At 47.6% G+C, this 15,332-nt stretch overlaps 2 protein-coding genes and 1 non-coding gene across 3 annotated transcripts in view; all 3 read left to right on the forward strand.

Annotated features, from left to right (window-relative positions):
• The first annotated feature begins 1,733 nt into the window (after window positions 1-1,733).
• RPLP2 (ribosomal protein lateral stalk subunit P2) lies at window positions 1,734-5,891 on the forward strand. Its single transcript, XM_071559477.1, has 5 exons — window positions 1,734-1,827; window positions 2,162-2,285; window positions 3,628-3,676; window positions 5,274-5,372; window positions 5,770-5,891. The coding sequence occupies exons 2-5, from the start codon at window positions 2,163-2,165 to the stop codon at window positions 5,844-5,846; spliced, it is 348 nt and encodes a 115-aa protein (XP_071415578.1). The 5' UTR covers window positions 1,734-1,827; window position 2,162; the 3' UTR covers window positions 5,847-5,891.
• On the forward strand, window positions 3,836-3,968 carry LOC139673775 (small nucleolar RNA SNORA52). The gene has a single exon (XR_011698201.1). It is a non-coding gene; the product is annotated as a small nucleolar RNA SNORA52 (small nucleolar RNA).
• A 6,018-nt stretch (window positions 5,892-11,909) lies between the features above and the next one.
• PNPLA2 (patatin like domain 2, triacylglycerol lipase) overlaps window positions 11,910-15,332 on the forward strand; it is a 30,541-nt gene continuing 27,118 nt past the window's right edge. Inside the window, exon 1 of the mRNA XM_071558745.1 lies at window positions 11,910-12,275. Within this exon, the coding sequence (XP_071414846.1) occupies window positions 12,089-12,275 (187 nt within the window). The 5' untranslated portion in view covers window positions 11,910-12,088. The remainder of the gene's footprint in view (window positions 12,276-15,332) is intronic.

The following is a 15,332-nucleotide window of genomic DNA, read 5'->3' on the forward strand; positions in this document are numbered from 1 at the left end:
GGTTATTAACACTGTCAGGCTGGTTGTTTCCTGACAGCACTGGAGCCGCCACAGAAGCGGAGAGTGCTCTCACCCGCACTGAGGCCTCCTCGGGAGCAGGGAGAGCCACAGCCTCCTCACAGCCCTGCTGCTGAACCAGCCCTCCTGATTAATAAATCAGGATAAATTTGGGTCCAGTGGGTTTCAGCAGCATTAACTTTTCACTTTTATTCATTTCCCTAATCTAGGAAATCAAGCAAACCGAGAACAGGTGGCGGCTCCTGTGATCCTGCGGGGAGACCTTGCCACACACAGAGTTGTTACCTCAGCCTTCCTGGCACAGAACAGCTGCCTTCTGCCCCCTGCAGAGAGCCTTGCCCTCAGCATGCTGTTCCAGAAGAGGGTTCTGTCACTTGGTGTGCAAGAAGCCAATCCACACGATGTATTTCACAGAATCATTCATGTTGGAACAGCCCTTCAAGGTCATAGGTCCAACCTATGACTGAACACCACCATGACAACTAAACCGCAGCACTAAGTGCCACATCCAGTCACTTATTGAACACTTCCAGGGATACTGACTCCATCACCTCCCTAGGCAGTCCATTCCAATGTCTAATCACCCTTTCTGTGAAGAAATTCTCCCTAAAGTCCAACCTAAACCTCTCCTGGCACAGCTGGAGGCTGTGCCCTCTTGTCTTGTCAGTAGTTGTCTGGGACAAGAGTCCACCCCCCACCTGGCTACAACCTCCTTTCAGGGAGTTGTAGAGAACAATAAGGTCTCCCCTGAGCATTCTCTTCTCCAGGCTAAAAAACCTCAGCTCCCTCAGCTGCTTCTCACAAAACTTATGCTCCAGTCCCTTCACCAGCTCTGCTGCCCTTCTCTGGACTCACTCCAACACCTCAATGTCCTTGCCATGAGGGGCCAAGAACTGGCCACAGTACTCGAGGTGTGGCCTCACCAGTGCCACGTACAGGGGGATGATCACTTCCCTTGTCCCGCAGGCCACTCCAGCATAATCGAGTCCACTCATTGACCAAACACCACCACGGCAATTAAACCACACCACGAAGTCCCACGTCCTGTTCCTTGAACACCCTGAACACCTCCAGGGACCGTGACCCCACCTCCTCCCTGAGCAGCTCATTCGACTGCCTGACCACTCTTTCCATGACAAAACATTTGTTTCATGTGTGCAGAGATGGGCTCTGGCTTTGTGATTCCCCGCCCGGTGCCCATTTCTGCGCAGATACACAATGAACAAGCACCAGGACTCGGTGTGTGGATTGGCCGGGCTTGTGCTGACCCCAGGGCAGGGCAGGGCAGGGCAGGGCAGGGCAGGGCAGGATGCTGCGGTTGGAGGACATAGTGTTAAGCTGTGCCAGGAGAGGTTTAGGTTGGACATCAGGAGGCGTTTCTTCCATTGGAATGGGCTGCCCGGGGAGGTGGTGGAGTCACTGCCTTGGAGGTGTTCAAGGAAAGACCGGACGTGGCACTCGGTGCCATGGTCCGGCTGGCACGGCGGTGGTCACGGGCTGCACTCCGTGCCCTGGGCGGTCTTTTCCCGGGTGGCTGACCCTGAGTCTCGGGAATCGCCTCCTTCCCACCACGTGCCACGGCAGGAGCAGCCGCGCTCTGCGCATGCGCTACGGACCGTGCAGGCGGCGGCCACACCTGCGGCTTCCCATTGGTCTGCCCGCGCCCCGCCGGTCTGGCCCAATGGCAGCGCTCGTTGTTGAGGGGTGGCGGGAAGAAGGCGCCGCCGCGGCCCCGCCCCTTCCCTTTCCCCGCCGCGCTGCCCCGCGAGCGCACGCCCCAGGCCCGCTCCCGCCGCCGCCGCCAGCAGAGTAAGCGCGCGGTGCCCCCCCTGCCCCGGGAATGGGCGCGCCCGGCACACCCGCCTCGGCCCGCGCCCGCCAGCGGGGCTTGGGCAAGACCACTGCGGGCGGGGGGGGAGCGGGGTGGGGGGGGGGAATGGCGGCCATGTGCTCTCGAGCCTGCGCAGGGCGGGAGCGATTGGCGGCCTGCCGTGTGCGGGGCCCGTGCTGGCGGCGCGGGGTGCGTGAGGGTTCGTGTACAAGGGGATCCGAAGGGCTGTAGCGGGGGGAGGGTGCGGAGATGGGCGCCCTTGGGCATGGCGCTCGGCCGCGGGCGCTGAGGACGCCACTCTGTGTGTTGCAGGATGCGTTACGTCGCCGCTTATCTCCTCGCTGTGCTCGGGGGCAACGAGTCCCCCACGTCCAAGGACTTGAAGAAGATCCTTGACAGCGTCGGCATCGAGACGGACGATGAACGCATGAACAAGGTGGCGTTGCCTTTTAATTCCAGGTGGTCGTGTCCCAGCCAGTGCCGGACATTGGAGCTGTTTCCTTGGCTTCAGTGTTCAGTTGCATCGCTGTTGATCTGCCCTTACTTTGTTTAGACATTCAGTGGCCCTTCATGTGTTTGATTTCTAAAACGCTGCTGAGCCAATCGCAACTGTTTTTACAACTTCAGAGAGAAGTTGTCTGGCTTTCTCGTTCAACACGTGTCCTCCCCGAAGGTCTCTGTCAGTTGTTGCTGACTTCTGGTTGTTCAGTCTAATATGGCTCTCAATGACACGGTGGCTACATAGAAGTACTTACATTGAAAATAAGTTTTGTTCTGACATTATGTATAGTCTGCATCATGTTTGACTTTTGTTTCTGGTCAGTATTAATTCAGAGCTAACACTGCTAAAGGCCTGATTTTCGGTAATACATTCTTAGGGTGCTGCAAAGCACCATTTGTTTCTTCACTAAGAAACAGGCAAATCCTAGCATGGATCTTAAAGGGATTTGATACTAATATGTAGGAAGATTTTGGAAATTAATGCTAAAATGGTTGGGTTGAAAGACAGACTTACAAAGAAGAGAGTATCTTAATTATATTTTTTGTGATAGAAGAGAATTTCAGCATTGTGGATTTAAAAATAATTTGCCATAGGGGAAAAAAAGAAAAAAATATCACCTACCCCATACTCATATGTGGAGCTACAGGTAGAAAGAAGTTATTTTCCCAGTTGGATCTAGGGCTGTACCATAGGCCCAGCTGTACAGTGGGTTGGCTGAGCTGACAGCATCCTTATCATGGTTTGGGATGTTGGTTTGAACTCTCAGTGCTCCTATTTAAGTGCCAGGTCTTTTGTCTTTGGCTTGTTTAGATTTAATACCTTCATAAACTAATTGATTTCTCTGATACTCCAGCTGCTCTGGAATTTGTTTTGCTTATAGTTAAGTAATCCTTTTCTATTTGCACTGGATCCTGTGGTTTTTGGTCCAAGACCTCCAGAGGGCATTAAGCAAGAAATGTTAACAGTCCCTTAGTGACTACTACATTTGGGAGCTGATTGGCTCCACAGTATCTGTGTGTCCTCCTTCTGCAAGATCCTTGGATTCGTAATAAACTTATTGTAACAGATTTCATGAAAAAGCCATCACAAAAAAGTATAAAACTTAGAAGTTTTAATTTCAGTGTCCTGTTCCTCCCACGGAGAAATAAAGAATTTGGGAGCTGTATAATCAGCAGAATGGAGGCATTGTACATGATGATTAATCAGTAGTTGTTTAAATGTAGCTTATTCTTGTGCTGGTTTGAAACTATTAACATTTTGCACTTTATTTACACAGGTTATTAGCGAGCTGAATGGGAAAAACATTGAAGATGTGATCGCTCAGGGTAAGTAGAGTCTCTGAGTGTTACAGGTAATTGGCTCTGCTGCTTTGGTATCTTAGACCTGAGAGCATGGGAACTGCTGCCAATTCCCTGATTGTTTGTCCATTTAGCTTTGTGGTTGAGAACTTCCAGGCTGCATCTCAGCTGACTTGGCTGAAATCCAGGTCCATTCTAATTCCCTGCAGGTCAGTGCCAGTACCTGCTGGGTTTCGCTTGTGGACCACATTAAACTGGAGAACTTTAGCATGTGTGAGCTTACTGGTAGTCTGCTCATGACACAGTTTTCTGGACATGTTGATTGGAGGAAGAGTTAGCTTTCCTTCAGGGTCTCCAGGAGATTTTTTGTGTTTACCCACTTGTGTGCACCAATGATGTAAAACGTGAAGAACACACTGTGAGTTGGTGTTGGGGGTACAGTTACACCCTCTGTGAGGAGCACAAGCCTCTCCAGTGCACATTTTTTTCTAGAGCTCCTGGCGTTTCCTTTTCCCTAAGGTGTGACTCTGAGTGCTGTCTTCCATAGAAATTTATGCTCTTAACAAGCTGCAACTTTTAACATGAATTGACTGGGTCATAGGGCTGAAGAAAAACAGCTGAGGTAGTGCAAAGCTTTCTGATTAATGACTTTTTTTTTTTTGCCAGTGTGTAGGCACAAGGGAATTTGTAGGCATATTTTTGCTTGAAGGTTGCCAGGACTCTGCCTGGCTTTGCTGTTAGGAACAGGCACTGGACACTTCTATCCACGTGGTCTGGAGACCCAAGAGACCCATTATGTATGTGCTTACAACACACTTATGCTCTCTCCTTCTGTAATACCTTAAATAAATTGAACATACTGACATGCATATGAAACATGTTTGTTTACTTTGCTAGTTTGTTAGAGCTTGAAGTAACACAGAATTATTTAGAAACTGATTCCCAGAAATTGGAAGACAGGCAAACATGGTGTGTACGTAACCTCTGAATGCCAAGGGAGCCTTGGTATGTGAGAGACAGATGCCAGAGAACTAGTTGGCTTTCCAAATATGAGCATAAATCAGGAATCTCAAAGGAGATGCAATAGGGTTCATAGGGTGCTAGGGAAGTTAAAATACTGTACTCTTTGACATAAATTCATAGTTCCCCTTCTCTCCTCTTAGGTGTGATCCAGTTATACCCTCAGGGTTCTTAAGAAAACAAAATAGGCTGAAGTGGGGAAGCCAGTGCTGCCAGTATGTTACTTTGGAGGTGTATTACCAGTTTCTGGGCTACTGTGCTGTACTCAGAGAACAGTCTGGGTGTGTGAAATTGGATGTTGTTTGCTACTATTTTTATATGACAGGTTTCAGAAGAAAAATAGGGAACTTTGTGTACTGAAGAAAACTGACTTTAGTGTGCTGTCAGTATTCTTGGGATAGGCCTTTGTGAATCTTAAAACTCTTAAATGCTTTTCACAGAATAGTTTGTATTCATCATGGGTGCAGCTTCTTGTTCTTTCAGCAAACAGTGACAGAATCAGTCCATAAGACAGGATCTGGTTTTTCTGTACTTTTTCTTCCATTTTTCCTGACCTCTATGCTTGGGATAAGCATGTAAATATTTTCTCTTCTGTCCCTCTCAGGTAATGGAAAACTTGCCAGCATGCCAGCTGGGGGAGCAGTGGCAGTCTCTGCTGGAGGGGGCTCTGCTGCTCCTGCTGCAGCTGCTGCCCCTGCTGCTGGTGAGTATCAGTGGGCAGCTCCTTTTGTCTCTGTTAACAAACTCTTTAACAACTGGGTCCAAGTTTCAAGGCTTCTTCACTTTGGCAGTTCAGTATGTAATGGAAACATAAACTGGACAGTTACTTTTCCTTTGGGCAATCAGAAGCATTTGCTCTTTATCTGCCTTAAACGGTGTCTGGCTTAAAATTGAGAAACAGACTTGGTGGTGTAAAGCACATCTCTGCAGTAGTAGTGTCTGTGTCCCCTCAATGTTTGTATGTGGCTGTTTAAAGGGAACGAGATGAATCGTGGAGGCTGAAATATCAATGTTCCAGCAGCTGAGAACACCAAAACTTGAAAATCTGTGGTGCAAAAAATGTTAATACTGACCATTTGCTTGGTCTTTTTTTCCTTCAGCTGAGGAAAAGAAAGAAGAGAAGAAGGAGGAGTCTGAAGAATCTGATGATGACATGGGATTTGGCCTGTTTGATTAATTATTTGTAATAGAGAAATTATTAAAATTCTTTGTTTTAAATGGTTTAGTTGGGTTTTTTTTTGTATAAGTGCTAGTGGATTCAGACAGCTGTTCTTAAAATAGCTCTGACAAGCTTTGATTTGGATCTCTGCAACAGGTGTGTGAATTTTCTGCCAAGCCATTGGACTTGGCTCTTGGCATACTGAGGAAACGGCAAAGCTTGTGTGAACCTGGATGCTTGTTTTGATACTGCTCTTAAACAGTATGTGGAAGCTGAATCTACCTGATGCTAACCTTCTCCAGTTTGCCATCCTAGTTACCCACTAAGGAGTCCCATCTATTCATCAATAATAGGACTTTATTTTTGAGGATCTGTTTTTTCAATTCCAAAACATGAAACTGAATGGACAGCAGGTCTGGATTATTCCAGAAACATAATTTCAGATCAAACTTTAGTAGTTTTTTTTCTTAATATTTTAAAAGGACCCGTTTCATCACGGTGTCAAATTTCCAAGATCTAGTGGCAATACCAATAAAATGCTTGACTGCTTGGGTTTCATGTTATATCCATGTACACAATCTAACAAAAAAACCTCAGACTCAGTTCTGCTCTTCATGGGATAGAGATCAGTGTAAAGGTGCCCTTCATGCTCAATGGCTGTTCTTGGGGTGGCTCAGCTATCAGGACATGAATCGCCTTCATCTGAATAAAGAGAAACTTAGATGAGAAGGGTGGTTTTGGAGAAGTGAAAGTGATCTCTGGTGTGCCTAGAGGAATTCATCAGCTTGGAAGAATATTAAATTTTGCTTTATTTATAAAGTTTCTTCTGCTAGAAGATGGTTCTGGCAGGCAACTTACCGGACTTGTGGAAGTAATCTGCCACTGTGAGTAGGTTGAGTACAAATTGCATGAGTGGTGATCTTCATATGCCAAGTCTGCACAGGTAGGGAGAGTCACAAAGGGGTGTCCTGGAGCAGTGTGTACTGTGGAGCTCTTATGTAGATGTTTTGAGAGGATAAAAAAAGCACTAGCTGATACAGCTGTGTTCATTATGAGTCATTGGGCTAAGCATGGCCAGTACTTCTGAGAGGAGAGATGGGTGACATCCAAGTAGGAAAAAACTTATCTCCCTGTGGTTTACTGAGAGAAAACGCCCAGTGCTTGACAGTAGCCAAGGGAGAGAGCAGCTGAAAGTTAGAGCCTCTAAATGGCCATGATTTAAGCAACTAACCCTTGCTGCCCTTCTGTGCCTGCTGCAAGAAAAAGTTACAGGAGGTAACAGTGCCAATACCTTTCATCTCCTTTGGCTCTTAAGTCCTATCACGGTGACCTGGTAGTGAAAAAGTTCACTGTAGTTCTCTGTCAGACTTGTAATTATGGCAGTGGTTCAGCCCTGGGAGGGGTGCAGGTACGTTGTTTCTTTCCTTGGTGATATCTCCATTTCAGGTCACTGAAAAAGAGGGGTTCTTGGATGTGGCTTTACTGAGAGGTACCCCCACTCCCTTAGATTGTCTTGCTTGATTGGTGCAAGAGCAAAGTTGATGCTTTCACAGGAAGCGGTGGCCCTGTCACACCACTCAGGGTTTTTCCATGCACAAAGGAATTTGTTTCAATGGCTCTGAGTTACTTGATGAGTTTGCTATGCCCAGGCCTGTGGGATGAGACTGAAACCTGTGGTGCCAGCTGCTGGCTACTGTGATGAGGGGAGGAGTACAACTACAGCTAGACTAACTTCTTTCGCCCCCTTATTTTTCTCTTCTCCCTGTGACCTCTTAAATCTTGAGTTAATGAGCCTGATTCTGTGCTGAGTGTCCTACCACTTTTAAATTCCTTCATGAAAGTGCATGAATTTCATGAAAACTTGCACAATCTGCTTTGAGCTCATTTGGTAAACTAGAGAAGAAATTTTGGGGGGCAATTATCAGAGAAATCACTGAAAATACAGTATTTGTTACAGTGCCACAGGGAACCAGTGTTTGTAATAACCACCTCATAGATGTTCCTCGAGAAGGTCAGGACACAGCTCTGCTCCAAGATCACACACGTTTTACAGAATTGGCTAAAACCTCTTCATGGTGAATGTTTCTTCCAAATGCAAAATCAAAACCTATTAAACTTTCTTCCCCCTTACCTACGTAGGAAATAGTTGTCACCTGATGGCTTTGCAGTGATGTGCCTGTGAGTCTGTTGCAGACTTGTTTGGTGCACTAGATGGAGTTCTCCATTACATTTCTGCTGATTTCAATAAGCTTCAGCTATGAAGAAGTTGGGATTCCTGCTCTGTAGTCACTGTTCTGAATTTTCAAGTGTCACTGATGCCTTTTCAGACTTAGCAATGATTCCTAAAGGCAAGAGTACTGGTGGAGTGGATGCATTTATTCCTCTGCTCTCAGAGAAAACTAGTGCTTGCAAACACTTAAAATTGTGGCCTAGTCCATCCCCTTGCAGAATCAATTTTAGCTAGAACCAATTTTTCCCGAGTTCTTTGTAAAGGAAGGCTCAAGGGCATCGAAGAGAAGAGAAAGGAAAGGATAGTTTTGATCTTGGAGATTACACTGGTAACTGATCATTACCAAATTGACAGCAGGGGAGAGTGATTTAATCATAGGCTTGACATTAAAATGTGTGAGCTTTCCTCACTGGGACATGAATGCTGCACCATCTCTTAATCAGCTCTGACTGAAAGTCACTATTTCTTACAAACCCCATGAGGAGGGAGAGTTATGCGACATCTTCACTAGTTGGAAAGCAGGGAGAATGTTCTGGACACTACTGTAAAGCAATAAGCAATGGGTCCCTGGGGCCACTCTCAAATTAACTAGTTTCCCTCTTACTACCAAGGCCCAATTGTGCAAGCTGCTACATGCAGACAGGCTGCTGAACTTGGTATGTTTGACTTAGGTAGGGCAGGTATATCTCTAGTTACTTTCCTAGAAGGAAAATTAGGTCCTAAGAGAGTAGGACAAGGGGACTAATCCTTTCCTTCGGGGGATGCTCCTGTGAAGCAAGTGCTGTGAAGCAAGTGTTTGCCATGGAATGGCCTGACATATACAAACATCACAGGTAAGAGAAAGACATCAGAGTCAGGCTTTCCAGTGATGGTTAAGAACACTCAGGTTGGGCTTCATGGCCAGTACACTAGTTGTACTGACTATGGGCAACAGTACTAAGGTAACACTCAGAAGTCTGAAGCAGACTGCCTCTCATCGTCCCTTGAATTCTCAATGGCCGGTAATAACTGAGGTCTTACCTGGAAAAACAAAGAGATTTTTTGCTTGCACATATGTACTAACTACTCACCATTCCTTAGGCTAGAAAAGAAACCTGATGACGAGAGATTGCACACAAAGCTGTCACAGTGGCATCTCAACATGTAAGGGCAGGAGTGAACTTGCAGAGTTCCAATAGGAGTTTGATACACAGGAAAAGCTGCTTTGTAAATCATGCTGATCTGGTTTATTGCCTCATTGTGAGCAATAGCAAAACTACGGTACTTTCTTAATAAGGGGGAAAAAGATTGGTTTGGGGGGTTAATTTATGTTTGAGAAAAACACAGTTGTTTGCCAGCTTGCTCATGCCAGTACCAGGCAGCACTTCACAAGAGATTAGTGTTCACATGGTTCATTTGATCGACCTGTTTCAACAGGGCAGCATTAACCTCCTCAAATAAGTAACCTTGAGGGTCAAGGCAGAGCGATGTAAACAACTCAGGATGAGATTGCTGTTGAGAAGTCCAGTGAAACTAACCCCAGCATTGTCACAGCACTGTTGTTTTCAGATATGCTAGGAACATTAAGGTTTGTGAAATGACAAAAAAAAAAGAGGGAGCAGCATTGGCTTGAGAATGTTCTTGTAGTTACAGCATTAGGGAGGTATCTGCAAATAAGATTCAGTGTTCAGTTTTGCCACAGAGTTCTGCTAAACTCACACCCTGTTGACTAGTTCTCCTGAAGAACAATCCTTGTTCTGGAAAAGGCAAGACATGGTGTTTTCTTTGGGTTTGACTGCATGAAAGTACCTTTCTGTGTCATCAGAAGCATGGGGTGAAAACACTGTGATCCCCTTGGTGTTTTGGGCCTTTAAGAGAGTCAAGGCTCAGGTGTGCCAGTGCTCACCTCTCCAGGTGGAAGAGATGAGGGCTGGCAAGGGTTAGGAAACCACATCAAAGCAAGGGAGGAAGGAAATTACAAAACTAAGTAGAGGTATGAGAGGAAGAGAGAGAAGGGTGGGCCTGAGCAGATGACTTGAGATAGGGAGGGTTAATTCTTCAGGTCCTCCAGGATCAGCTAATATGTATTAGGGGTAGTTCCTGGCACCTAGATGAGATAGTGGGCTCTGGGGCAGGACCCGAAAGAAAGAGAAAGGTGTACTCCTGGTGTCTGATGAAATGAAAGTGCAAACATTTAATGAAAAAGCACTCTTTAGAGCCTGGAGTGTGATGCCTAACTTGACCTCAAATATTGGATTTATGCAAGGGTTACATGCTGAATTTGGTTGCGTCAGTCACCTGACTGTGAGGTAGTAGACTGAGGCATTGAACAGCTATTCTTGCAACCTCGAAGGTCCCTCTGTGAGGAGGCTATCAGCTCTGTTGTGTCATTTGAAAGGATATTTGGAGTAGAAGGGACAGGAGAGCAGCTACTTGGATGACTGCCATTAACATAATTGGTGTTTCTTCTGTGGGGAAGAAAGCCCAGCTTTGTTTAGTCTGACAGCTGTTAAGGACAGATATAACAGTATTCCAAATAGGAAACTTCTGACCAGTTATAAGAAAATTAATCCAAATACTTTTATGCCAAGAAGAATTAAGTAGTTTTTAAAACTTTGGTAGAAAATGTTTTTTCCCTATGTTGTTTACATTAAAGAACTATCTTTTTTTTGTTTGTTTGTATCCCCTAAACCTCACTTCTGCTGATCTTGCATCCTCGCTTTGAGCAGCTGCTTCTCTTGCTATGCTGATTCTTTTGATTTCCTGTAAACTTTCATACTTATCCAATTATTTGAATGACTGTAGCCTGTATTGTTTATAACAAGGGGATCTTTCCAGCTTCTGAAAGCTATTTTGATCTGCTAGCACTGGCCTCTCACCCAGTGGTGCTCTGTGGTGAGCTGATGCACCATAGGCTTGCTTGTGCAGAAGCACTACAGAAAATCACAGTTGCTCTGACCAAAGGTAAGTGCTTTGGTGAGCTTAGAGTCATGCAGAGAAAAAACGCTGAGAGAAGGCTAGCAAAGGTAAGCAGCTATTTGTGTCTTGGTGAGTGCTATACAACAGTGTACAGCTTCCTCCAGAGGGGAAGTGAAGAAGCAGACATTGAACTCTTGTCTGTGGTGACCAGCGACAGGACCTGAGGGTTGTGTCAGGTTGGATACTAGAAAAGGGTTCCTGCCCCAGAGGGTGGCTGGGCGCTGGAGCAGGCTCCCCCGGGAAGTGGTCACAGCCCCGCCTAGGGCACTTCGAGTATTTGGACAACACTCTCGGTTACATGGTGTGATTCTTGGGGTGTTCTGTGCAGGGCTGAGTTGGTCCCGATGATCCTTGTGGATCCCTTCCAACTCGGGATATTCTGTGATTCTGACTCTATAAATTTAGAGGCAGTGAATGCTGTTAAGGGCCGGTGGCAGGGGAGGCCGCACAGATACAGACACAGACTGCTTTTTCCCAGTTCTTGCCACGTAGCCGTGCCAAGCCTTGCCTACTTCTGACTCCTCAGCTTTCTGTGAAAGGGGAAAGCTTTTCCCTTCCTCTCGCGTTTCGTGCCCATCCCCTGAAACACTAAAGAAATCCCAAGAACTGGCAGCAGAGGCCTCCAAGCCGCGGCATGTGTACGGGGGGCGCCCGGGACAGGGCGAGGCCCGGGGTGCTGCGGGGAGCGGAGCCCTCTCCCCGAACCAGCGGCTCAGCCCCTGCCGCTTCAGAGCGCCGCTGGCTCGGCCGGAATGGCTCAACCAGCAGCGAATTCCCGCAATGCCCGTGGGTCGCGAAGGGGTTCACCGGAGGAAGGGTTGGGAGGAGGAGCCGGGCGCTCCCGCCCCGGGGCGGTGCCATGGCCACGGCGCGGGCGGGCCCGAGGACCGCGCCGCGCCATATAAGCTCGGCCTCCTTCGGGGCTTTTCCAGCGGCAAATCCTGCCGTGTTTGAGGCTTTGGTGTCGGGCAGCAGCGCCTCCGGCATCTCTCTCCCGTTCCGAGGCGGTGCGAAAGGAGCCCCGCGCCGTCCCCGCTGCGGCTGCCGCTGCTTCCCGCGGGGCGCGCAGGCCATGTTCCCGCTGGACTCCTCCTGGAATATCTCCTTCGCCGGCTGCGGCTTCCTGGGGGTGTACCACATCGGGGTGGCCAGCTGCCTGCAGGAACATGCCCCCTTCCTCGTCGCCAACGCCAAGAAGGTGTACGGTGCCTCGGCCGGGGCGCTCACTGCCACCGCCCTCGTCAGCGGCGCCTGCCTCGGTAAGCGCGGGCGAGCCCGGCGCTCCTTCGCCTCCTCCCTTCGTTATTGCTAATTTGTTAATTACAGCAGCAGCGAGGGTGTGCGTATAGAAATACCTCTGCGCACTCCTCCTCCCGAAATGCGAGCAGTGCTTTGTTTTTAAGGCCTTTTACCGCCCCCCCCGCCCCCGCACGCTTGTCCCGGGCCCAGACGGTCGGGCAGTCAGCGCAGGGTCCTGGTTCTGACAAACACACACACGCACCCGTGTAATGTGGGCTTGTCGGGCTCGCTGCCTGGGTTTGGCTTGGTTGGGTGTGGGTCTGGCTGGGCTCTTGGTGAGGAGAGGAGCCTCTTGCTGTGCGAGCACCAGCCCGTGGTGGCTGCAATGGGGAGGCGAGGCGGTTGGAGATGGAGATGTCGGGCACTGTGATGCGTGTACAGATGAGAGTTGGACAGCATCTCTGAGTAGGGCATCTTTTAATTTGCATGTTTATTTCTGGAACTGGGTTACTTCTTGGCGTGTTGGGCACTGAGGCATTCTCGCCCTCTGCAAGAGCTAGATCTCCAGTTCAGCTAGATGTTGTCTCTGTTTTTAAAGTTACAGAATAAACCTTAAAAAGTTATCTCTGAAGCAGATGCATAGTGTAGTGTGTCCCTGTGTCTGGGGAATGAGTGAAGAAAATGGTCTGTGGTGCCTCCCGGCTTTTTGATATGGCGGGGGTGGGGGTGGGGGTGGAAGTCGACAAACATGTGATAGAGTCTCTTCTTGGAAGCTTTTAGGTTGAGAATAACAAATGCAGAAAAGTATCTTAAGCTTGAAAGGGGAATGTGGTGTGAGAGAATCAGGTATCTATCTATTTAGTCTCAGAGAATTTCGACCCTCTCCTAGAGCTGAGTGAAGCCAGAGCTGTTTATTGCTTGAACTCCTGTCACTTTGCTGGCAGATGTTATTCCACAGCATTCCCTTTTTGGAGACAGAGTTTTGAGATGCAGTCTCCATGCAGCAAAAGTTAGCTTTTTCTGTTCAGTTAGGTTTGAAATTTTCCTTCCTGACTATTCTGTTTACAGAAATGCCCAGTGAAGCGCAACTGTAACTTCTGGAACTTGATGGGAAGCTTTTAACAGCTGTTCAGACCCCAGTCTGAGATCTCAAAGGCTGTAATGATGCCACGGTGCCAGCTTTTATCATTGGCAATGGTAAAGGCCTTCCTTAATCCCTTTTTGTGTAGGGATCTGTTTGTAGATAGCTGCCAGGGGTTTGGTTGCTTTAATTGCTGTTGCTTCTGTTGAAGAGGTGACTGCGCGATTAGTTCCCTAAGGGGGTGGTCCCCGTGCCACTCGAAGGTGTGGCACAAGTATGAGACAGACTGAAGGGTAGTGCCCAAATCCTTTGCCTTGCTCAGGTGCCATTAGAGTGCTGAGCAAGCCTGTTATCATGTCTACCTTGCCCGTGCTATTTACTTGTCCAGAGCATCCACAATGTGCCAGGCATTGCCCTCAGGGAGGCTGCCAGTCTGGTAGAGAGCTTTCTGTGACTCAGAATGGGTTTTCCCACTCCCTATGGGATACAGTGGGAGGCATTATTAGGAGGACTGCGTTAGGGGCCACCATCTAGGCAGCACTCACCTACCTCTTGAAGGAGGCCAAACTGTGCTGTTTAAAGCTATCCAAGGCTTGGATCGGATCTTGGGTGTTCTGTCTTCAGTGTGACATCTCTAGAATAGTTTTCTTCTGACTCACCTGTATGCCTTGGATAGAGAGCAGCTCTAAGGCAACAGAGTTGATTTTTGAAAGTAAAAGCAAATAGGGTGCGTGGCTGGGACGTGGTATCACTGCACTTTGTCCATATCATAAACCCTCCTGACAGTGCACCTTCCAGCAGAGGTCCAGAGGTTAGAATGAAATCATAGGGGAAAATGGGACAAGGCAGAAGGCACAGCTGAGCCTGTACTAGGAGAGCAGTTCAATCGTAGTACAGGTTCTTGTAGGGTCCCAAGTATCTGTGTTTGCCATGCATTTGGTTTCTGCCTGAGAGCAGGTGTTACAGCCTTTGGGCTTTGAATCTCATAGGCAGCTGCCACCCTGCATTGTCTATTGCCTTGTCCATCAAACTGGAATGCTAAATATTGTCTCTTGATGGATGACAAGCTTTGCTTATTTGGGTGTGTGTAAGTAAGGTTAGTGCCTTCATGCCTGTGTACTTGGGTGTGAACAAAATGGGATTCTACTCTGCAAGGACAAATACTTCTTGGGGAGGAGTGAAAAAACTTCTTTGGATTTTAGTTTGGTTCCAGTCTTTTGAGATCCTGATCAGAGAGAACAGAAATTCTCCTTGACTTCCAAGTGTAAGATCCCACTTAGTGGTTTCTTTTCCAGCTTTTTCCCTCTGCCTTTTGCATCTTCTCAGCTTGCCTCCGGACGTACTCTGCCTTCTTACTGAGTTATGATCACACTGTCATAATTTGTGTAGGGCAGGAAGGCTTTGCTGTGGGCTAATGCTGAACTGAAACCCTGATGATTTGCAGCCTTGAGAGCACAACTGTAGGCTTCAAAGGCACATTTGAAAATGCCAAACAGAGAACATTGGGCATGCATATTAGTTGGGCAGAAGTCTTTATATAAGAGGCCAGGAGGTATTTACGGTCTGATATGACCTCATCTAGCTCTTGATAAGCACTTTACCATTAATTGTAAGTCCAGGACTGCAACAGTGGTATTGTCCTGCATCTGAAGTGCTCTCTCCAGGGTTGAGGTTTTTCTGTTTGCTGACAAGAAAAAGCATTGCTATTTTTCCACTAAAATAATCTGTGTGCCTGTCGTGGTGTATCGTGCAAAGTCTTATGTGTTTACGTGTTACTTGACTGTGCAGTGTTGTAGCTTCATACTCCAGTGAATCGCTTCTTGCCTTGAGGGTTTTCTGGAAAATGGCTGCCTGTCATGCCTGTGTCTTCTCTTGGGGCTGTTGGAGTCCAGCACACCAGGAAATGTGCCTGTATATGCCAAGCAACTAAAAACGTCTTCTGTGCTGGCTTTGCAGTGTCCTCCTTATGCATACCTCAAATCCTGCAGCTTTTCAC

The sequence above is a fragment of the Pithys albifrons genome, chromosome 6 (genome assembly GCF_047495875.1).
Source record: "Pithys albifrons albifrons isolate INPA30051 chromosome 6, PitAlb_v1, whole genome shotgun sequence".
Lineage (NCBI taxonomy): Eukaryota > Metazoa > Chordata > Aves > Passeriformes > Thamnophilidae > Pithys > Pithys albifrons.

What these genes read in the sequence shown, in the direction of transcription:
- RPLP2 (XM_071559477.1), top strand. Translation starts at nt 2,163, where the DNA reads ATGCGTTACGTCGCCGCTTATCTCCTCGCTGTGCTCGGGGGCAACGAG. An exon ending in ACGATGAACGCATGAACAAG is followed by an intron (nt 2,286 to 3,627) that starts GTGGCGTTGCCT and finishes TTATTTACACAG; the next exon opens with GTTATTAGCGAGCTGAATGG. An exon ending in AGCTGCTGCCCCTGCTGCTG is followed by an intron (nt 5,373 to 5,769) that starts GTGAGTATCAGT and finishes TTTTTCCTTCAG; the next exon opens with CTGAGGAAAAGAAAGAAGAG.